Source organism: Mugil cephalus, chromosome 13, assembly GCF_022458985.1.
Source record: "Mugil cephalus isolate CIBA_MC_2020 chromosome 13, CIBA_Mcephalus_1.1, whole genome shotgun sequence".
Lineage (NCBI taxonomy): Eukaryota > Metazoa > Chordata > Actinopteri > Mugiliformes > Mugilidae > Mugil > Mugil cephalus.
The window spans coordinates 1,517,203-1,542,085 of NC_061782.1; the positions used below are offsets into that span (position 1 = coordinate 1,517,203).

At 39.7% G+C, this 24,883-nt stretch overlaps 1 protein-coding gene across 1 annotated transcript; it reads right to left on the reverse strand.

The window, feature by feature from the left end:
• Nucleotides 1-5,571: 5,571 nt before the first annotated feature.
• On the reverse strand, nucleotides 5,572-17,309 carry LOC125019017 (protein NLRC3-like). The gene is made up of 6 exons (XM_047603519.1): nucleotides 17,304-17,309; nucleotides 15,291-17,029; nucleotides 11,929-12,102; nucleotides 10,781-10,954; nucleotides 7,137-7,310; nucleotides 5,572-6,665 (listed from the first exon to the last, which is right to left on the reverse strand). The coding sequence occupies exons 1-6, from the start codon at nucleotides 17,307-17,309 to the stop codon at nucleotides 6,488-6,490; spliced, it is 2,445 nt and encodes an 814-aa protein (XP_047459475.1). The 3' UTR covers nucleotides 5,572-6,487.
• Between the last annotated feature and the right edge of the window lie 7,574 nt (nucleotides 17,310-24,883).

The following is a 24,883-nucleotide window of genomic DNA, read 5'->3' on the forward strand; positions in this document are numbered from 1 at the left end:
CCTTCAGGTTGTTGTTTCTCAGGTCCAGATGTTTCAGATGGGAGGGGTTGGACTTCAGAGCTGAGACCAAAGAATCACAGCTGATCTCTGACAAACTGCATCTCATCAACCTGAATAAAGAATAAAAGATGTAGATTAAATCCTGAATAATTCAATCAGATGTGTTCAGGTTTTAAATTTTCAGCTCAACATTACTGTGTCCTAACAGCCTTTAAGCTTCATTGACTTTAACAACTAACAGAGGACATTTTCTACAGTTTCTCTGAGTCAAATACTTATGAACTTCTGTGAAACAAACTCACACAATGAAAATAAAGTTAATAAAAATGACCTGTTGAATTGTTAGTAATTTATTTTGGTGTGTCCAGCTCAAACATTCACTTAAGTTCCATTTAGAGATTTTATCAAGTTATTTGTTATTGTGATATTTACTAAGACATTGATTAATTACTTTCAGTGAACTCGTCTTGAACTAAAGGACATTTACAGATTCATGGAGGAAAGTTCTGGATGAACATGAATTAGATTCAGTTGGTGATTAAACATATCAGATCTACAACAGTAACAGACAGTGAACTGACCTCAGAGTCTCCAGTCTACAGTCTGGACTCTCCAGAAAACCACACAGCTGCTTCACTCCTGAATCCTTCAGGTTGTTGAAGCTCAGGTCCAGATGTTTCAGATGGGAGGGGTTGGACTTCAGAGCTGGTCCCAGAGAATCACAGCTGATCTCTGACAAACTGCAGTTAATCAACCTGAATAAAGAATAAAAGATGAAATGACTGATGATCAGTCAGATGTGTGAAATGTGTCCTGATCAATGAGCTGTTCTCTGAAATGAGTAGAGTGTATGACTGACGATTTCTATATGATCACAGCTATCATATAGATTTCATGTCAGCAGAGTGCTGTTGCTGATGTCGGCCTAAACATTCTTTAAACGTCAACGCTCCGCTGCTCCAGTAATGTGGCCTCCTGCCGTGCAGTGCGCACTGCGCATCCAAAGAGCAGGAAGTTGGAGGCAAAACAACGTGGGAAAGAAAAGACATAGGGACAAAGATGAGATAGATAGATAGATAGATAGATAGATAGATAGATAGATAGATAGATAGATAGATAGATAGATAGATAGATAGATAGATAGATAGATAGATAGATAGATAGATAGATAGATAGATTGGTTGATTGGTTAATTGATTGGTTGATTGAATGGTTGATTGAATCGTTGATTGAATGGTTGATTGATTACTTTATTCATCCCCGAAGGGAAATAAGGTTGTCACAGCAGTCCGGTATTTGGGTACAATAAAATACAATAGAATAAAAAACTGAGGTTTAAAAAATAAAGGCAAGGTAAAAACACAGAATAGGACAAAGACACTTTGAAAACACAAGATACATAGGTGGATAAGGTGCAGTGGCAGGATGAGGGCAGTAGTCCTGATGATATGATGGGAGTGTTATTGTAAATAATCAGTACATAGTAGCAGTATATAATATAATATAATATAATATAATATAATATAATATAATATAATATAATATAATATAATATAATATAATATAATTTAATATAGCTATAATATAGCAAATTAGCTGACTAAAAGCTAGAGAAATGTATTACAACTGGCCGGTTAAACAGCTTAATATTCATGCTAACGGTTTTGTATTTGTGTGATACTGAGATTTAACTTTGACTGAGTTGATTGTCGGGGTTAGCTGATATTTTAAAAAGTAAAGTCTTTGCTAACGTTTGATAGCGAACATTAAACGTCACCTTGTGCTAGCAAGCGTGATGACGTTTGCTAGTTTGCTGACGTGACTTGTGTGTACCGTTACACCCTTAAGTTCAAGATGTGTTGTTTGCACAAATTGTTTGCTGCAGAGCATGGTCATTTTGCCATGTAAAATAAACATGTACTTTCTACATCAACTCATGTGAAAGTTGCCCAGGACACTGTTAAAGTACTTTGGAGGCTCAGAATCAGTCCAGTACCAGTCAATCCTCAGGCTCAAATGTGTACTGGATGGTGACAGTCTGTCCCACACCCGATGCATTACCCACAGTTCACTTGTACCTAGAAGAAGAATTCCACCCAAAGGGAAAGTGATTCATTGAAAGAACCTCATTAATATGTGTGTATATGTATGTATGTTTTTCATCTTAGGTCCATCTCCATCCTCTACAGAGCTTTCTCTCCTCCCCCCATCCTCTGTGCCCACTGTCCCTTGTACTGTCCACTGATGGGTAGCTCTATGGATAGCCTGAACTCTCCCTGTGACTGTTGCATCTGCAGAGTGGAGCTTTTCAACGCTCGAATGAATGAAGAACTACTTGAGATCTTCAGTGGCACAAGGAAGGTGAGTGGACTGGCAGTGATTAGTATTGACAACAAAGTTGGCCATCAGAGTTCTTACAGTGACGTCATAAATGACGTTGCCTCCTCTTTTTATGAGTGGGTGGAGTGTTGAGGAAGAACAGAGTCACATTAAAAAAAAGTAAATGTGTGGATTAAGATAGTTCATTTAGATTATTTTTATATAAAAGCTTTTGCTCATAATTACATATATTTGCATAGTTTTAAGACCTAAATACTCAACTTTGTTTTTAAACCGTTCTTGTTTCCTTCTTTCAGAGAATTAATGTCATTATTTGACTGTTTGTTGATATTTTATTGTTTATTTTGTGATTTATTTCTTGTTGCGCTATAAATTATCTTTTGAAACCAGACCTAATAAATCAAAAGTTGTAATGTTTGTATAGTTGAACTGAGTCAGAGTAGTTTTGACTGTGCTTGTTGCAACAAAACAGCATAGATGTGTAAAAACATGTCAGACTGACAATAGGATAATCAGAGCTGCAATGAGTTTATAGTAGGTGTGTGCATATCAACCATCAATATTATTGGCAGAAACAGAGGGCCCCAAAATCTACTTTAGCTCCGGGCCCCATGGAGGCTTGGGCCGGCTCTGGAGGCATGAGGAAGTCTGATGAATTGTGAATCCCTTATTTTGTATGGGATGTATTTGGGTTATTTTTTGTTTCTGATATGTTGTTATCTTTTAATCATGGTGGTTAGGTCACATCAGTGTGGGCAGAGATAATTAGTTATTATTATCACCTGTTCACTTACACAGCAGCTGGGTTTAAAACAAGGAAAGTGTGTGAGGGCACGGGGACGCCGTACTTTTTGTTGACCACGTTTTGCTTCATTGATCACTTTTGTGTGTTTGTTTGTATAGATTTCATGCACATTAGTCTTCTGTTACTTTAATAAATGAATTCAAAGTATTTGGGGGATTCTTGGCGTATCTTTGAACAGCGTGTCCAACTAATACAGACACACCTTGTCTCTGCCACTTTATTTTGGTCGAGTCGTCACTACAACTTCAGTGAACTCGTCTTGAACTAAAGGACATTTACAGATTCATGGAGGAAAGTTCTGGATGAACATGAATTAGATTCAGTTGGTGATTAAACATATCAGATCTACAACAGTAACAGACAGTGAACTGACCTCAGAGTCTCCAGTCTACAGTCTGGACTCTCCAGAAAACCACACAGCTGCTTCACTCCTGAATCCTTCAGGTTGTTTTCACTCAGGTGCAGAAGTTTCAGATGGGAGGGGTTGGACTTCAGAGCTGGTCCAAGAGAATCACAGCTGATTTCTGACAACCTGCAGTTAATCAACCTGAATAAAGAATAAAAGATGAAATAATTGATGATCAGTCAGATGTGTTGAAGTGTGAAATGTGTCCTGATCAATGAGCTGTTCTCTAAAATGAGTAGAGTGTATGAGTGATGGTTTCTATATGATCACAGCTATCATATAGATTTCATGTCAGCAGAGTGCTGTTGCTGATGTCGGCCTAACCATTCTTTAAACGTCAACGCTCCGCTGCTCCAGTAATGTGGCCTCCTGCCGTGCAGTGCGCACTGCGCATCCAAAGAGCAGGAAGTTGGAGGCAAAACAACGTGGGAAAGAAAGGACATAGGGACAAAGATGAGAAAGATGAGAAAGATGAGAAAGAAAGATGAGAAAGATGAGAAAGAAAGATGAGAAAGATGAGAAAGATAGATAGATAGATAGATAGATAGATAGATAGATAGATAGATAGATAGATAGATAGATAGATAGATAGATAGATAGATAGATAGATAGATAGATAGATAGATAGATAGATTGATTGATTGGTTAATTGATTGGTTGATTGAATGGTTGATTGAATGGTTGATTGATTACTTTATTCATCCCCGAAGGGAAATAAGGTTGTCACAGCAGTCCGGTATTTGGGTACAATAAAATACAATAGAATAAAAAACTGAGGTTTAAAAAATAAAGGCAAGGTAAAAACACAGAATAGGACAAAGACACTTTGAAAACACAAGATACATAGGTGGATAAGGTGCAGTGGCAGGATGAGGGCAGTAGTCCTGATGATATGATGGGAGTGTTATTGTAAATAATCAGTACATAGTAGCAGTATATAATATAATATAATATAATATAATATAATATAATATAATATAATATAATATAATTTAATATAGCTATAATATAGCAAATTAGCTGACTAAAAGCTAGAGAAATGTATTACAACTGGCCGGTTAAACAGCTTAATATTCATGCTAACGGTTTTGTATTTATGTGATACTGAGATTTAACTGTGACTGAGTTGATTGTCGGGGTTAGCCGTATATTTTAAAAAGTAAAGTCTTTGCTAACGTTTGATAGCGAACATTAAACGTCACCTTGTGCTAGCAAGCGTGATGACGTTTGCTAGTTTGCTGACGTGACTTGTGTGTACCGTTACACCCTTAAGTTTAAGATGTGTTGTTTGCACAAATTGTTTGCTGCAGAGCATGGTCATTTTTCCATGTAAAATAAACATGTACTTTCTACATCAACTCATGTGAAAGTTGCCCAGGACACTGTTAAAGTACTTTGGAGGCTCAGAATCAGTCCAGTACCAGTCAATCCTCAGGCTCAAATGTGTACTGGATGGTGACAGTCTGTCCCTCACCCGATGCATTACCCACAGTTCACTTGTACCTAGAAGAAGAATTCCACCCAAAGGGAAAGTGATTCATTGAAAGAACCTCATTAATATGTGTGTATATGTATGTATGTTTTTCATCTTAGGTCCATCTCCATCCTCTACAGAGCTTTCTCTCCTCCCCCCATCCTCTGTGCCCACTGTCCCTTGTACTGTCCACTGATGGGTAGCTCTATGGATAGCCTGAACTCTCCCTGTGACTGTTGCATCTGCAGAGTGGAGCTTTTCAACGCTCAAATGAATGAAGAACTGCTTGAGATCTTCAATGGCACAAGGAAGGATGAGTGGACTGGCAGTGATTAGTATTGACAACAAAGTTGGCCATCAGAGTTCTTACAGTGACATCATAAATGACGTTGCCTCCCCTTTTTATGAGTGGGTGGAGTGTTGAGGGAGAACAGAGTCACAATAAAAAAAATGTGTGGATTAAGATAGTTCATTTAGATTATTTTTTATATATAAAAGCTTTTGCTCATAATTACATATATTTGCATAGTTTTAAGACCTAAATACTCAACTTTATGTTTTTAAACCGTTCTTGTTTCATTCTTTCAGAGAACTCATGTCATTTAAGTGTTTGTTGATATTTTATTGTTTATTTTCTGATTTATTTCTTGTTCCACTATAAATTATTTTTTGAAACCAAACCTAATGAATCAAAAGTTGTAATGTTTGTATATTTGAACTGAGTCAGAGTAGTTTTGACTGTGCTTGTTGCAACAAAATCAGCATAGATGTGTAAAAACATGTCAGACTGACAATAGGATGATCAGAGCTGCAATGAGTTTATAGTAGGTGTGTGCATATCAACCATCAATATTATTGGCAGAAACAGAGGGCCCCAAAATCTAATTTAGCTCCGGGCCCCATGGAGGCTTGGGCCGGCTCTGGAGGCATGAGGAAGTCTGATGAATTGTGAATCCCTTATTTTGTATGGTATGTATTTGGGTTATTTTTGGTTCTGATATGTTGTTGTCTTTCAATCATGGTGGTTAGGTCACATCAGTGTGGGCAGAGATAATTAGTTATTATTATCACCTGTTCACTTACACAGCAGCTGGGTTTAAAACAAGGAAAGTGGGTGAGGGCACGGGGACGCCGTACTTTTTGTTGACCACGTTTTGCTTCATTGATCACTTTTGTGTATTTTTTGTATAGATTTTGTGCACATTAGTCTTCTGTTCCTTTAATAAATGAATTCAAAGTATTTGGGGGATTCTTGGCGTATCTTTGAACAGCGTGTCCAACTAATACAGACAACCCTTGTCTCTGCCACTTTATTTTGGTCGAGTCGTCACTACAACTTCAGTGAAGTCGTCTTGAACTAAAGGACATTTACAGATTCATGGAGGAAAGTTCTGGATGAACATGAATTAGATTCAGTTGGTGATTAAACATATCAGATCTACAACAGTAACAGACAGTGAACTCACTCCAGAGTCTCCAGTCTACAGTCTGGACTCTCCAGAAAACCACACAGCTGCTTCACTCCTGAATCCTTCAGGTTGTTGAAGCTCAGGTTCAGATGTTTCAGATGGGAGGGGTTGGACTTCAGAGCTGGTCCCAGAGAATCACAGCTGATCTCTGACAAACTGCAGCTCAACAACCTGAATAAAGAATAAAATATGTAGATTAAATCCTGAATAATTCAATCAGATGTGTTCAGGTTTTAAATGTTCAGCTCAACATTACTGTGTCCTAACAGCCTTTAAGCTTCATTGACTTTAACAACTAACAGAGGACATTTTCTACAGTTTCTCTGAGTCAAATACTTATGAACTTCTGCGAAACAAACTCACACAATGAAAATAAAGTTAATAAAAATGAACTGTTGAATTGTTAGTTATTTATTTTGGTGTGTCCAGCTCAAACATTCACTTAAGTTCCATTTAGAGATTTTATCAAGTTATTTGTTATTGTGATATTTACTAAGACATTGATTAATTACTTTCAGTGAACTCGTCTTGAACTAAAGGACATTTACAGATTCATGGAGGAAAGTTCTGGATGAACATGAATTAGATTCAGTTGGTGATTAAACATATCAGATCTATAACAGTAACAGACAGTGAACTGACCTCAGAGTCTCCAGTCTACAGTCTGGACTCTCCAGAAAACCACACAGCTGCTTCACTCCTGAATCCTTCAGGTTGTTTTCACTCAGGTGCAGAAGTTTCAGATGGGAGGGGTTGGACTTCAGAGCTGGTCCCAGAGAATAACAGCTGATCTCTGACAACCTGCAGTTAATCAACCTGAATAAAGAATAAAAGATGAAATAATTGATGATCAGTCAGATGTGTTGAAGTGTGAAATGTGTCCTGATCAATGAGCTGTTCTCTAAAATGAGTAGAGTGTATGAGTGATGGTTTCTATATGATCACAGCTATCATATAGATTTCATGTCAGCAGAGTGCTGTTGCTGATGTCGGCCTAACCATTCTTTAAACGTCAACGCTCCACTGCTCCAGTAATGTGGCCTCCTGCCGTGCAGTGCGCACTGCGCATCCAAAGAGCAGGAAGTTGGAGGCAAAACCACGTGGGAAAGAAAGGACATAGGGACAAAGATGAGAAAGATGAGAAAGATGAGAAAGATGAGAAAGAAAGATGAGAAAGATGAGAAAGATGAGAAAGAAAGATGAGAAAGAAAGATGAGAAAGATGAGAAAGATAGATAGATAGATAGATAGATAGATAGATAGATAGATAGATAGATAGATAGATAGATAGATAGATAGATAGATAGATAGATAGATAGATTGGTTGATTGGTTAATTGATTGGTTGATTGGTTAATTGATTGGTTGATTGAATGGTTGATTGATTACTTTATTCATCCCCGAAGGGAAATAAGGTTGTCACAGCAGTCCGGTATTTGGGTACAATAAAATACAATAGAATAAAAAACTGAGGTTTAAAAAATAAAGGCAAGGTAAAAACACAGAATAGGACAAAGACACTTTGAAAACACAAGATACATAGGTGGATAAGGTGCAGTGGCAGGATGAGGGCAGTAGTCCTGATGATATGATGGGAGTGTTATTGTAAATAATCAGTACATAGTAGCAGTATATAATATATATAATATAATATAATATAATATAATATAATATAATATAATATAATATAATATAGCTATAATATAGCAAATTAGCTGACTAAAAGCTAGAGAAATGTATTACAACTGGCCGGTTAAACAGCTTAATATTCATGCTAACGGTTTTGTATTTGTGTGATACTGAGATTTAACTGTGACTGAGTTGATTGTCGGGGTTAGCTGATATTTTAAAAAGTAAAGTCTTTGCTAACGTTTGATAGCGAACATTAAACGTCACCTTGTGCTAGCAAGCGTGATGACGTTTGCTAGTTTGCTGACGTGACTTGTGTGTACCGTTACACCCTTAAGTTTAAGATGTGTTGTTTGCACAAATTGTTTGCTGCAGAGCATGGTCATTTTTCCATGTAAAATAAACATGTACTTTCTACATCAACTCATGTGAAAGTTGCCCAGGACACTGTTAAAGTACTTTGGAGGCTCAGAATCAGTCCAGTACCAGTCAATCCTCAGGCTCAAATGTGTACTGGATGGTGACAGTCTGTCCCTCACCCGATGCATTACCCACAGTTCACTTGTACCTAGAAGAAGAATTCCACCCAAAGGGAAAGTGATTCATTGAAAGAACCTCATTAATATGTGTGTATATGTATGTATGTTTTTCATCTTAGGTCCATCTCCATCCTCTACAGAGCTTTTCTCCTCCCCCCATCCTCTGTGCCCACTGTCCCTTGTACTGTCCACTGATGGGTAGCTCTATGGATAGCCTGAACTCTCCCTGTGACTGTTGCATCTGCAGAGTGGAGCTTTTCAACGCTCGAATGAATGAAGAACTACTTGAGATCTTCAGTGGCACAAGGAAGGTGAGTGGACTGGCAGTGATTAGTATTGACAACAAAGTTGGCCATCAGAGTTCTTACAGTGACGTCATAAATGACGTTGCCTCCCCTTTTTATGAGTGGGTGGAGTGTTGAGGAAGAACAGAGTCACATTAAAAAAAGTAAATGTGTGGATTAAGATAGTTCATTTAGATTATTTTTTATATATAAAAGCTTTTGCTCATAATTACATATATTTGCATAGTTTTAAGACCTAAATACTCAACTTTATGTTTTTAAACCGTTCTTGTTTCCTTCTTTCAGAGAATTAATGTCATTATTTGACTGTTTGTTGATATTTTATTGTTTATTTTCTGATTTATTTCTTGTTCCACTATAAATTATCTTTTGAAACCAAACCTAATGAATCAAAAGTTGTAATGTTTGTATATTTGAACTGAGTCAGAGTAGTTTGGACTGTGCTTGTTGCAACAAAAACAGCATAGATGTGTAAAAACATGTCAGACTGACAATAGGATGATCAGAGCTGCAATGAATTTATAGTAGGTGTGTGCATATCAACCATCAATATTATTGGCAGAAACAGAGGGCCCCAAAATCTAATTTAGCTCCGGGCCCCATGGAGGCTTGGGCCGGCTCTGGAGGCATGAGGAAGTCTGATGAATTGTGAATCCCTTATTTTTTATGGTATGTATTTGGGTTATTTTTTGTTTCTGATATGTTTGTTATCTTTCAATCATGGTGGTTAGGTCACATCAGTGTGGGCAGAGATAATTAGTTATTATTATCACCTGTTCACTTACACAGCAGCTGGGTTTAAAACAAGGAAAGTGGGTGAGGGCACGGGGACGCCGTACTTTTTGTTGACCATGTTTTGCTTCATTGATCACTTTTGTGTATTTTTTTTGTATAGATTTTGTGCACATTAGTCTTCTGTTACTTTAATAAATGAATTCAAAGTATTTGGGGGATTCTTGGCGTATCTTTGAACAGCGTGTCCAACGACTACAGACACCCCTTGTCTCTGCCACTTTATTTTGGTCGAGTCGTCACTACAACTTCAGTGAAGTCGTCTTGAACTAAAGGACATTTACAGATTCATGGAGGAAAGTTCTGGATGAACATGAATTAGATTCAGTTGGTGATTAAACATATCAGATCTACAACAGTAACAGACAGTGAACTCACTCCAGAGTCTCCAGTCTACAGTCTGGACTCTCCAGAAAACCACACAGCTGCTTCACTCCTGAATCCTTCGGGTTGTTTCCACTCAGGTGCAGATGTTTCAGATGGGAGGGGTTGAACTTCAGAGCTGGTCCTAGAGAATCACAGCTGATCTCTGACAAACTGCAGCTCAACAACCTGAATAAAGAATAAAAGATGTAGATTAAATCCTGAATAATTCAATCAGATGTGTTCAGGTTTTAAATGTTCAGCTCAACATTACTGTGTCCTAACAGCCTTTAAGCTTCACTGACTTTAACAACTAACAGAGGACATTTTCTACAGTTTCTCTGAGTCAAATACTTATGAACTTCTGTGAAACAAACTCACACAATGAAAATAAAGTTAATAAAAATGACCTGTTGAATTGTTAGTTATTTATTTTGGTGTGTCCAGCTCAAACATTCACTTAAGTTACATTTAGAGATTTTGTCAAGTTATTTGTTATTGTGATATTTACTAAGACATTGATTAATTACTTTCAGTAAACTCGACTTGAACTAAAGGACATTTACAGATTCATGGAGGAAAGTTCTGGATGAACATGAATTAGATTCAATTGGTGATTAAACATATCAGATCTACAACAGTAACAGACAGTGAACTCACTCCAGAGTATCCAGTCTACAGTCTGGACTCTCCAGAAAACCACACAGCTGCTTCACTCCTGAATCCTTCAGGTTGTTGTAACTCAGGTTCAGATGTTTCAGATGGGAGGGGTTGGACTTCAGAGCTGAGACCAGAGAATCACAGCTGATCTCTGACAAACTGCAGCTCAACAACCTGAATAAAGAATAAAAGATGAAATGATTGATGATCAGTCAGATGTGTTGAGGTGTGAAATGTGTCCTGATCAATGAGCTGTTCTCTAAAATGAGTAGAGTGACTTTGTCCTTGTGTTATTGTGGATCTTCATCATGTCAGCCTTCTACAGACATCATCCAAACGTCAGCACAACATTCAGACAACTATTGATGTCAACACAGATCAATAAGATGCTGCTGACCTCATTACAGGATCAATATCTCCTCACACATGTTGGACTACAAACTGTTGATTAGTTCTTTGATTCCAGGACCTTCTTCTTCCTGGATTTGGTGTCTCAGGAGGTTTGTGTCATTCAAGTGTTAAAGGACAAGTTGACATGTTCAAGTGTGTCTTCCAACAACAGTCACATGTCATATGGACTGATTCCAGAGTTGTTGAGATTCCTGCTGCCCACACTGACTGTGAAGTGGTCTCTTCCTAACACAACTCCACTGTTGAGCTGACACTAATATGAAGCTTCAGCAGTCTGACTGACACTAATCAAAGTTCCTCTTTGAGTTCCTGTCCCTCCACTGCAGCTCAGCAGGAAACACCGTGGAAACACAAACTGATACTGACTGGATGTGCTGAAGAACAAGATGAGTTGAAGATCAACACAACACAACAACACTGTGGATGTTGTCCTCCATCTGGTCTGATTGGAGTCAGACTATAAGGGGATTTGTCCACAGACAGTACGGACAGAAAGAATGATTAGTGACACCAAGAACTCTGTTAATGTCAGCACATGTGAAGACTGGACTTGATGTGGTTTGTGATCAGACCCACCACCGATGACTGAGGAGATACCTGCTGATGTTCAGGAACATGATGCTCCTTCATTTCAACTCTTTCAGCTCCTTTTCTATCTGGCAGTCCTGACAAGAGAACTCATCTAAACTGGATCTCCATTCTTCAGAAGCCTGAGAAGAAAAGAAATGAAAACTGACCTCAGAGTCTCCAGTTTACAGTTTGGACTCTCCAGTCCAGCAGACAGATGCTTCACTCCTGAATCCTCCAGGTTGTTTCTACTCAGGTCCAGATGTTTCAGATGGGAGGGGTTGGACTTCAGAGCTGAGGCCACGACTTCACAGTGACTCTCTGAGAGTCCACAGGCAACAAGTCTGTCATGAGACAAATAAATAAAATGTGTTTTAATGGAAGCTGATGTGTTGATGAGTTGACAGTTGGACATGTCCTGTTGGACATTTTGTCTCCACATCAGTGGTTGAGCTCATCTTCTCTGACTATGTTTGACAGGAAACAATCATTGTCATCATCTCTCTCAGACCTTTGTTTAGATGAATGGAGACAAGACTGAGTTACATTGAGGCTTCCAGACTGTCCACAGTCTGTCAGTGGATCTGATCCATCATGAGGACATCTGGATGAGACAAACATCTGGACTGTCTTCACTGGTTAATGGACTCCTGATCTTTTTAGATGAGCTCAGTGAACATGTGAATATTTCCAGTGAATATGATGAAATAGAAATAAAAGACTCAAATGTAATAAGGATTAGAAATAAAGAGAAGAACAGCTTTAAACAGCTGGAGAACATCTGGGACTAAATACAACTGACTGTAATGTTTGCAGTGAACAGTGGACCACTGAAGAAGAATGAGAAGAGTTACCCAATGCCTTCAAAATAAAAGCACTAACAAGTAATCAGAATAAAGAGAAATGTTAATGTATTTATGAACCTACTGGTTTAAGCTTGAAAAACAAATACAAGAAATAACTAATTGTTATGACCCAAGTGTCATTGTAGTAGTAGTTGTGTTTGTGTGTCTCTCTCCACTCTCCTTCCTCCAGGCGATGGCCCCTCCTCTGACCTGCAGCTGGTTCCACTCAGGTAATCAGCTGATCCAGGTTAAAGAGTGGAGGAGAGGTGGGGCCCGGAGAGAGAGAGAGATGGTGGACCACAGTGGTGGAAGCGTGAGGCTGCTTTGTTCAACAGCTGGTTGCTACTTTTCTTGTGGGTGACGTACTGGGTCCTGTTTTCAGTGGAAAAGAGGCTGATTGATCTGTCTTGTTTTTTCACCCAGGTGTGGTGGCGTCTTTAGTTCAGTTATTCCATCAGAGATTCACATGGTTTATTTCCCCCCAGAGTGGTGCTGCTTTGAGTTTGTTTGTGGTTGTTGGTCCTGGTCTAGTACATTTTAAAACGGATCAAAGTTTCTTTAAAGCTTGGAATGACCTCTGACCAAAAACATTCAAAGATTTGTTGGAAAAAGTGGCAGCACATAAGATTTAAGAGGAAAAGTCAAATTCCGAAACCCCACTTTCCATACTACATTCAAAAAGATGAGCATTTCAGTTTGTGGGGTTAGAATATGGAATGATATGGAGGAGGAAATGAAAATGTGCAATAACATCACACATTTTAAAAACAAATAAAGGTTTTATCTCATAAGGATTTGGAGCGAGATCATTTTTACAATAGTTTGAGACTCCTTCTTTACTATTTTCTTATTTTCTTTCTATTTATTTTTCATGTATTTATTTCAGTTTCCTACCACATCTTATTGTTTCAGTCTTGTAGTTCTCTGGTGTTTCCTCATGGGGGGGTACTATGCTTGGGGTTGTTCCTGTCTGCCCGTGGGGGGGCCGTCCCTCAGGTCCAGGCCTGGAATTTGGTCATTTTAGGGGCAAGGCCACTTGGCCTTTTATGTTGTCAGGTTTTTGAGGGCACGAAGGCCATAAAATAAAAGATGATTTTAAGTTGACGTCTATAATGAATTTAATTTAAGGACTAATGACACTTGTGAGGAAGATTGGAGTCTCAGTAGAAACTATCAAGCAGGTAAAGAAACATCTCCTACACTATTATGTCTGAAGATAAGAAAATACTGAATGACACCACAACAGCTAAACACCCGTCGGTTAACACATAATATACAGACACACTGAAAGAGTCCATCAGCCAAATAATAGCAGCATGTTTAACATGGCCTCAGCATGCTAACTTAGCCCCGTGATTAGCTCCTCTCTCCACTCTCCACCGTACAGTCACCACCACGGCAAGTTAGCCGCGATAGTCTCCCTTTATTCTGCCAGACAATGTCATTAAATGTACACTTTCCCATGCTTGCATGAGGTCCAACTGCTACATGAACGACGTGCATCTGCGGAGTCACGGCCGCAAACACATCACTGTGTTGTTGGTTCCGCTCCAGTGAGCGCGTGACGTCACTGCTATTCACAAATTAGTTTGAAGAAATAAATGTTGCCTATTATTTTTAGATTTGAGACTAATTACAATCATAACATCCTACTTAGCATTTGTTGAAACATTCAAGACATTTTAATGCCAATTAAGGCCTTATTTTTCCATGAATGAATTCAATGCCTTTTAAGACTTTTCAAGGATCCGTGGGAACCCTGTTAAAGCTCCACAAAGGAAAAACTTGACAGCAAGCTAATTAGTGTCTGTTCCAGGCTACAGTCGGTACTTGGCACGTTAAAAGTGGGTCAACATTGAAACGACATAACGTTACGGTACAAGCAATGCTTATCTAACGGTAACAAACTCAGGCTTATTCGTCTGTTAATTCATCACAGTCTGACCTCAGTCAACTTTTTCTCTCTCTTCAGTGAAAATTCAACATCACAGTGCGTTTGATTAAGTCTCCTGGTTGGCTGCTGATAGATTGGTGTCAAACTGTTATTATAGCCCTTACAGCGGTTCATGCCAGGCTCCAATCAGATCCACCACTGATGAGTTGACCAATAAATATCCAGAACGTCATCAAAAGACGGAGTTTATTCTAAATAGACGCTGGTGGTGTTAAAGCCTGTTGACAGTCAAGTGTGTGTGTGTGTGTGTGTGTGTGTGTGTGTATGTGTTAGTGTGTGTGTGTGTGTGTGTGTGAGTATGTTTATATGTGTCTGTATTTGTACATATGTGGTGGCGGTTTCTTAATTTTTGTTTCTTGTTGTAATGTTTTATGTTTTTATTTGTGTGAAGCACTTCCAGTTGTTTTTATGGAAGGAAAAGTGCTGTATAAATAAAGTTGGAAGTTTTACACAGACATTATTTAGATTATGTCTAATTTTTAGAATGGTCACGATAAAGAAAAGTTTTTGTCTTGTTTTTGTGTTTAATGAGCTGATATAGAAGGAGGAGAACAAGAAAAGCTTCATCCTGTCTCTTCTCAAATTAGATTATTAGTTTTTGTTCTGACTTTTTTGTCTTTATGGAATTGTTAGATATTTTTGCTGGAAAATGATGCAACTTGTACTTGCTTTTATGTGTTGATGCTTCAAGAAAAATCAAACTGATTCTGTTAATGATCACATCAGGACTCACCGAGCCTTTCTGCAGTTCCTCACAGCTGGGATCAGTCTCTGTCGTCCCTCCTTTGATGTTTTGTATTGATCCAGGTCCAACTCATCCAGAACCTCCTCTGACATCTGCAGCATGTAGGCCAGAGCTGAGCAGTGGATCACAGAGAGTTCCTTCTTTGATCTGTTCTCTGACTTCAGGAACTCTTGGATCTCCTGATGAACTGAGAGGTCGTTGATCTCCATCAGACAGTGGAAGATGTTGATGCTTCTGTCAGGAGACATTTTATCAATGTTCATCTTCTTCAGGTTGTTGATGGTTCTCTGGATGATCTTTGGACTGTTCTCTGTCTGACCCAGCAGACCTCCTAAGAGTCTCTGGTTGGACTCCAGAGAGAGGCCATGAAGGAAGCGAACTAACAGGTCCAGGTGACCATTTTTACTCTCCAGGGATTTAACCATGACTCTGTTCAGAAACTCATCCAGAGGTGAGTTATTGTAGTGTCTTCCCAGGAAGTCTTGCAGCTTCTTTGTCTTCCTGTTGGTGTAACAGTGGATCATGTAGACTGCAGCCAGAAACTCCTGAACGCTCAGATGGACGAAGCAGAACACCTTGTCCTGGTACAGGCCTCTCGCCTCTTTAAAGATCTGTGTGAACACTCCTGAGTACACTGAGGCTGCTCTGATATCGATGCCACACTCTGTCAGGTCTGATTCATAGAAGATCAGGTTTCCTTTCAGCAGGTGATCAAAAGCCAGTTTTCCCAGAGACTCAATCATCTTCCTGCTCTTTTCATCCCAGTGTGGATCTGTCTCAGCTCCTCCATCATACTTGACCTTCTTGACTTTGGCCTGAACCACCAGGAAGTGGATGTACATCTCAGTCAGGCTCTTGGGAAGCTCTCCTCCGTCTCTGGTTTCCAACACATCCTCCAGAATTGTAGCAGTGATCCAGCAGAAGACTGGGATGTGACACATGATGTGGAGGCTTCGTGATGTCTTGATGTGGGAGATGATGCTGCTGGCCTGCTCCTCATCTCTGAACCTCTTCCTGAAGTACTCCTCCTTCTGGGGGTCAGTGAACCCTCTGACCTCTGTCACCATGTCAACACACTCAGGAGGGATCTGATTGGCTGCTGCAGGTCGTGTGGTTATCCAGAGGCGAGCAGAGGGAAGCAGTTTCCCCCTGATGAGGTTTGTCAGCAGCACATCCACTGAGGTGGACTCTGTAACATCAGTCAGGATCTCAGTGTTGTGGAAGTCCAGAGGAAGTCGACACTCATCCAGACCGTCAAAGATGAATACAACCTGGAAGTCTTCAAAGCTGCAGATTCCTGCTTCTTTGGTTTCAGTGAAGAAGTGATGAACAAGTTCCACCAAGCTGAACTTTCTCTCTTTCACCACATTCAGCTCTCTGAAAGTCAGTGGAAATATGAAGAGGATGTCCTGGTTGGCTTTGTCTTCAGCCCAGTCCAGAGTGAACTTCTGTGTTAAGACTGTTTTCCCAATGCCGGCCACTCCCTTTGTCATCACTCTTCTGATTGGTCCATGTCTTCCAGGTGAGGCTTTAAAGAGGTCTTCTTGTCTGATGCTTCTTTCTGCTCTGTGTGGTTTCCTGGATGTTGTTTCAATCTGTCTGACCTCATGTTCATCCTTGTCCTCTGCAGTCCCTCCCTCTGTGATGTAGAGCTCTGTGTAGATCTCATTCAGAAGGGTTGAGTTTCCAGCTTTAGCAATCCCCTCAAACACACACTGGAACTTCTCCTTCAGACTAGATTTAACTTTACGTCCACAAACTAAATGTGGTTCAAGTCCTGAATGAAGAAACAAGAAATAAGATGAATGAATAAACTCTCCAGTAAATATTCCAACATGTCGTTGCTCTAAAGAATGAATGTGTGAATATATCTTGGTTCATCTCTTGAGACATTAGTAAATGTCTCATTTCTCCAGCAGCTTCAATGTTTAGAGAAATCCTCTTACTGCTCTGCAGACAGTCAGCCAGCTCCTCCTGCTTCATTCTCCTCAGGAAGTTCACTGTCATCTTCAGGAATAAATCTCTGTTGCTCCTCATCTGCTCTTCATCCTCACCCTCCAACACCTCCTCATCCTCCCTCTGACTCTCTAAGCATTCTGGGCAATCTGGACTCACAACCTTCTGGATCTTCTTCAGCTCCTTCTTCACAAAAGTCATGATGTTGTCCTCCAGCAGCTGGAACAGAAGACGATATGAATGACACAAGCAGACTGAAACCATGGAGACAAACATCAGATCCATGTTGGACACACTGACAATCCACTGGTCGACAAAGAGCAGCATGGACATGATGGAAAGTAGTTGTTGTACATGTACGGACCAGAAAGATGGAGTCCAGCTGTGTCTGATGCTGCTGGGTAGACTGACCACTGAGAACCTCTGAGCTCTGCTGGTGGACTCTGTGGACCAATCATCAACAATTAGCTCTCATCCATTAGAAGACACTACTCTGCTTCAAATATCCACTTATTGTTCACCTCTTCTAAGGCTGTGTTTTCCCAACTACTGCTATGAACACAAGAAAGAAATATTCATGTTTTTCTAAGGTTCAACAGCTTCCAGAGACACAACGCTGATTACTCTTCAACAGACAAGTTCATTTAGTTTATAGCTTCAAAACATTCAAACAACGTCCTCTTCCTCTGCATCTCTTTTTGCTCCCGTCCTGTTTTAAGTGTTTTAAGAAGAGTAAACCGAGGAAAAGCCCTGGAGCTGATCATATTAGTGGTTGTGATGAGCAGCTTGGTCCTATTTTTAACTTTATTTTTAACATGTCTCTTGTGTAGAAGGTGCCATCTTTATGGAAGCAGTCTGTCCTGGTGCCCATTACCAAAACAAATAATCTCACCAAACTCAATGATTTCCAGCCAGTGGCATTAACCTCCATGGCTATGAAACAATTTGAAAACTGGTTAAAGCTGAAATAGTCATGAAAACTGAGCATCTACTGGACACCCTCCAATTCACATATAGTTACCAGAGGCGTACAGACGCCACAGCTACCTTTATCTTCTATATAAGAACCATGCTAGACTGCTTTTTGTGGACTTTTCGTCAGCTTTCAACATGATCCAGCCTCATTTTTTAGCCGATAAACTTATCAGTTCCTTGGGTCTGGATGCAAGTCTTGTGCGATGGATGTTTGATTCCTCACAAATAGATCACAACAAGTACGAGTGAAGGGAATATTATCCAGCCTACTAACATCCTCCACCAGCTCATCTCCAGCCCGTGTGTTGTCTGCCCTCTTATATATTTTACATACAGATGACTGTCGTAGCCACCACACAGACAGATTCAAGTATGTGGATGATCCCGTCATCGTCAGCCTGCTTGGTGATGATGCAGTCGGTCACGGTCAGGTTCTGGATGATTTTATATCTTGGTGCACAGAAGCCTTCCAAATCAACTCATTTCCAAATCATCTCCTCTCATCTTCTACTACCTCTTATCCTGAAATTTAACAGTCTGGATGAGATCTTTAAAATTCAGGTACTTAAGAAAACAAAGTCCATTCGTATGGATGATTCTCATCCTCTAAACAAGTTCTCCTTTGTGCTGCTCTCCATCCGGGATAGAAACACCACAGAGAAGAGGACGTAACTGTGTTGCTGCCACTTTTATTTCATTATTTATCATGTATCTTTTAAGAATTTGAAACTGACCAGTGGTCTGTCTTTACCCTTTAGTGCCTTGTGGACTGTGGACTTTTGTATCCACTGTAATTTGCTGCTCACACCCAGTATGTTTGTCTGTTCTTTATTGTCATGTTGAATGTTTGTCTGCTGCAAAGCAAATTCTTCCAAGAGAAGATTTTGGAAAGTGGTGAAGGGGCTGGGACCCCTCGGTGTGGAAATTCAAGTCTGGCTGCATGTTATTTCAAATAAAATACACTTGGACATTTATCTCTATAGATTAAAGTCTGATCTTTTACAGACATTAAAACACACCCTGTTGTACGACCGACTGACTGGTGGTTAGTTACAGAACATTCTGCAGAACCTGGTGCCTGGTTCATCAGGTGGAAGGAGTCAACAACTTACCTCTGACTTTGTTTAAAGTTATGAATAAAGTTCTTGGACCGGTCGCTCTTAAAGGACACACAGCTGGGTTCAGGTCCAGGTTCATTCCTGTGAACAATGATGAGAGTCATGGACAGTTTAGACTCAGACATTTACTCCTCTGTGTTCATGTGATGCCACTTTAACATGTTTCTGTCCTGTATGAATGAACATCCTGGTCACTTGTGAACAAAGGCCGTCTTCCTACATGATACAGGAGTGACAGTCACTTCATACAATATTAGCTTTAGCCCTTGTAGCATGTACAAACAGTGACTTAGGTTTTCAACAACACTTCAGGTCTTTATCCTCCTCGTAGATCTTTTTACTGAATTTTCAGATAATCTGTTAATAAAGATATTGATATTTCCTCCCCAAGGAAACAAATCACCAAGACACCAAGACATGTTAATTTACATGTTACAGCTTCACTGACACTTTACCTCTTTGGACCAGAACCACGTCCTCCTTTAAAATAAATATACTCGTTCTTCGACTGGTCGCTCTTCAAGGACACACAGCTGGGTTCAGGTCCAGGTTCATTCCTGTGAACAATGATGAGAGTCATGGACAGTTTAGACTCAGACATTTACTCCTCTGTGTTAATGTGATGCCACTTTAACACGTTTCTGTCCTGTATGAATGAACATCCTGGTCACTTGTGAACAAAGGCCGTCTTCCTACATGATACAGGAGTGACAGTCACTTCATACAATATTAGCTTTAGCCCTTGTAGCATGTACAAACAGTGACTTAGGTTTTCAACAACACTTCAGGTCTTTATCCTCCTCGTAGATCTTTTTACTGAATTGTCAGATAATCTGTTAGTAAAGATATTGATATTTCCTCTCCAAGGAAACAAATCATCAAGACACCAAGACATGTTACTTTACATGTTACAGCTTCACTGACACTTTACCTCTTTGGACCAGAACCACGTCCTCCTTTAAAATAAATATACTCATTCTTCGACTGGTCGCTCTTCAAGGACACACAGCTGGGTTCAGGTCCAGGTTCAGGTCCAGGTCCAGGTTCCTCCAGTCTGTCTTTACTCTGGTCCATGCTGTAGGGATGTGGTATCGATCCAGAAATATCGATACTTCTGATCTAGACGTGTGTCTTTTAGAATTGATCTCAACATCAAAATATCGATTCCAAGTCTGTTTTCACAAGAAATATTATTATTATCATTATTATTATTATTATCATTATTATTATCATTATTATTATTATTATTATCTGTAATCAGTTCTAAAAAAGTAAAAAGTGTGAGAGAGAGGGAGTGCAAGGAAATGCCCCCACACCTGAGACAGAGCTATTATCAGCTGGGAGGATAAAAGTACTTAGTTACTTTCAGCTCTTTACGTTACAAAAGCAGATCAAACTTCTACAGACAGTTTCAAAATAAAAGCCCGACTGTGTCCTCGATGAAAAGATGAAGGAAAGAAAATCACCTTCAATCATGTTCATGCACCGAGTGACACAAACGGACCAGAGACACAAAATGGAGGATGAGTTTGATCCAGACTCTTTCCTTTCAGCTGTGACTGAGTTTAACGTGAACTATGGAGCGGCAGATTTCTGCTGGAACTGAGCTGATGATGAAGAAAACACCACAAACTGCTTCATTACCTTCAGATGGAGAAAAAGATCTGCGACACGACCCTGGAGAAAGAGAAAGTAAAGTCAAACCAGGAAACTCGTCGTGTTGCCAGATACAGCTGATGGTTTCCAGCCCAGTGAGTGCTGTTCAACAACCACCAGAATATTAGTTTGGTTTCAAATCAGCATCACATGTTATTAGAAAACCAGACGAAATCATCCTGAACCAGAACAGAGTTTGTTCACAACTGTATTTTTAGCCGCAAAATAAAATTCAAACCTGTCAGATTTTACCTGTAAACGCCCGATCTGGCAACACAAACTGGAAGTTAAATGAATCACATTAAATGTCTGAATATTTCTCCATAAATAAAGTAAGACAGGCTGTTTGATGAGTGACATACAGCGAATACATACGTTTTATTGTAAATGATCCTAAAATGTTGACCCAAGTAGATAAATCTAAGCTAGTGGGTGTAACGTAGCCGCAATGTGATGAAAAGTAACTTAGAAACTGTGACTCTGCTATAATATTAACCAGCTCATTCAAAAACATTATTCTCAGCGTGGTCGAGTGCAGCAATTTAAATGAGTAATATCAAACTTTTTTTTCTTTTGATGGAGTTGTGTGCACAGATTGAACAAAACAACTTTTATGTTTGCGTTCAGCTCCATCCAACCATCATCATTGACGATGGACATATTTCAATGTGTAATGTAACATGTAATTGAAAACCTTTAATGTATGTTCTTTTTTGACAGTGAATTAAAATGATGGAGGAAGCGTTGGTGGAGCACCTGCCCGAGGAGGCAGCAAATAAGCTCCAACTGTTCAAGGAGCAACTACAAGTAGCCCTCTCCTCTGAGGCCGGCTCTAAAATAAAACATTTGTGAGAAGCCTTGAAATGTGTTGTATTTTTATATAATTTTATTATAATTATTTTTGTTTTTGTAGAACATATTCAGTTTCTACATTTCACGGAGCCGTTTGCATGACATGAAAAAAAAAAAAAAACGTACATAAAGTACCAGATCCAGATAAGACCTCCTCTTCACTACAAACACATTTGACAGACCAAAAATAGTTGTGATGAATTCTTGTCTGTTAATATCTTGAGTGTTTTTTTTTGTGACAGAGTCAAAGAAAATTTTACATCTCAATCCCTAAAATGAATGGAAAATAAAGTTTTCCGAGTCTATTGACAACTTTTGTAAGCTACTTCACTACTTTAATATTCATTATTAATCTTAAATTTGTTTTACCCACTTAAAAAGGTAATAATAACATTTGTGCTCTTTTCAATACATTCATAACAACATGTTGAAACTATATCAGTAGCTACTTGGGCTCGTAGTGACGTCACTACTCGACACGCAGGCCTTCTCTCCTGCAGGCCGCAGACAGATACACTCGGAGATTTCCGGTCGTTAGCTCAGAAGCAGTTTATTGTCCGAGCTGTTCTGTATCGTTAAAAGTTGAACAAAATAAGACGAAACACAACTGCTGCTTACTGTCCCACTGATTTTAAAAGGGACATTATGCAACGAACGTAAAGACATTAAACGTGTGGTCCATGTTTCAAGGCTGGGCGCAGAGGAGACCACAGGGCCTCTCCGTGGGGAGGGGGGGACCAAAACACAGCACGGACAGTTCAGAAACAACTCGGAAAAGAATTTTTAAGCAGACAAAGACTGAAAATTACTAGCGGATTTATTTTCTGACCCAGAGTTCGGCCGTGACTGGTTCTGAGTGAGGGCTTTATAGCTTTATAGGAGGCAACCGATCCCATCTTCCTGGTACTACGTACCGCCACCGAGTCTTTTAGTGGTAAACGGTATCGGACCGTACCAGCTTACTTTCAACCCTGATTATTATTATTATTGTTATTATGATCTGTAATCAGTTCTAAAAAAGTAAAAAGTGTGTGTGAGAGAGAGGGAGAGGGAGTGCAGGGAAATAAGAAAATTACCTTCAGACGGAGAAAAAGATCTGCGACACGACCCTGGAGAAAGCGAAAGTAAAGTCAAACCAGGAAACTCGTCGTGTTGCCAGATACAGCTGATGGTTTCCAGCCCAGTGAGTGCTGTTCAACAACCACCAGAATATTAGTTTGGTTTCAAATCAGCATCACATGTTATTAGAAAACCAGACGAAATCATCCTGAACCAGAACAGAGTTTGTTCACAACTGTATTTTTTAGCCGCAAAATAAAATTCAAACCTGTCAGATTTTACCTGTAAACGCCCGATCTGGCAACACAAACTGTAAGTTAAATGAATCACATTAAATGTCTAAATGAATATTTCTCCACAAATAAAGTAAGGCTAAGGCAGTTAGCGCTGCCCATGTTGATTACACTGTTCTTCTATTTTATTTTACTACATCATATATTTTTATGTTCTTTTAATCTAGTCTTATTTTAAAAAGGCTCTAAGTCTCACGCCTTTCAATAAGTTCACACAGTGATAAAACTCGCCGCACACAGACACGCACAAACACACCACTCCCCCTTCACCATATATGTTTTTATTTCGTCTTTCTTCTTACTTGTGGTTTTAAAGGAGTTGTCTTTTATGTGCAACTAAGCCGCTGTGACCAAGTATTAAGTCCACACTCACTTGCCACTTTATTAGGTACACCTGTTCAATCGCTTGTTAACACAAACAGCTAATCAGCCAATCACATGGCTGCAGTTCAATGCATTTATCCATGTAGAGGTGATCAAGACAACTTGTTGAAGTTCAAACTGAGCATCAGAATGAGGAAGAAAGAGGATTTAAGTGACTTTGAATGTGGTCTGGTTGTTAGTTGTTGGTCTGACAATTTCAGGTTTAAATGCCACAGTCTACCTGAGTATTGTTGCTGACCATGTCCGTCCCTTTATGTCCACAGTGGACCATCTTCTGACGGCTACTTCCAGCAGGTTAATGCACCATGTCACAAAGCTCATATCATCTCAAACTGGTTTCTGGAACATGATAATGAGTTCACTGTTCTCCAACGGCCTCCACAGTCACCAGATCTCAGTCCAATAGAGGAACCTTTGGGATGTGGTGGAACGGGAGATTCTCATCATAGACCTGCAGCCGACAAATCCGCAGCAAATGTGTGATGCCATCATGTCAATATGGACCAAAACCTCTGAGGAAAGTTTCCAACACCTTGTTGAAAGTATGACACCAAGAATTAAGGTCCAACCTTTTACTAGCAAGTTGTACCTAATAAAGTGGCTGGTGGGATCAGATTCCTCCAACAGTTACCACAAACATTTAGTTACAAGGAGCTGATGCTGGAGACAAAGCTTCACTGACTTTTATAACTCAGAGATATGAACCAATGATCCATTTCTAAAATATAAGTCGTGTAATGTTTCTGCTTCATTTGTTTCTTTGGCTTTTCTTTATCTCCCTTTACGACTTGTTTAAGTATCCACTGAAGTTTCTGAGTTATTTTTATATAGAAATGTATAAATCTGTGAACAAGAAAAAAAAAGCCTCTCAGCAGCACTCTGTGTTATTTGAGAAGCGAAACATTAGTTCATAAAACAAACAGACAAACTGAATCATCCCTCCGAGATATTATTCATCCCCCCCTCCACAAGTCACGCACCAACCCTGACGCCACTGATCTGCTTTTCACAGAACTGAGAGGAAGTGATGGAGGTGGCAGCGATGGCGCTCGGCTCGAGGTTCTCTTCACGGCCCGGAGCGAGGTGACATATTTGTTCCTGATTGGTGCAGACTGGGCGGAACGGTGCGTTCACTGCCCCTGACTTGGTTTTTCAGAGCATCCTTCATTCGCCAAGTGGATTTTTGGCAACGAGAAGGAGGAGGATGGGGGGGAGGGCATATCCACCGAGCCCCTGAGCTGAATGAGAAGGAGCTGGGCACCGATGACAGGGTTCCAGCGGGGGGTTA

Bases quoted from the DNA above. Each gene is read 5' to 3' on its own strand.
- LOC125019017 (XM_047603519.1), bottom strand. The intron at 7,311-10,780 runs GTGAGTTCACTG...TTCTTTATTCAG, and splicing joins TGTAGACTGGATACTCTGGA to GTTGATTAACTGCAGGTTGT. The intron at 6,666-7,136 runs GTCAGTTCACTG...TTCTTTATTCAG, and splicing joins TGTAGACTGGAGACTCTGAG to GTTGTTGAGCTGCAGTTTGT.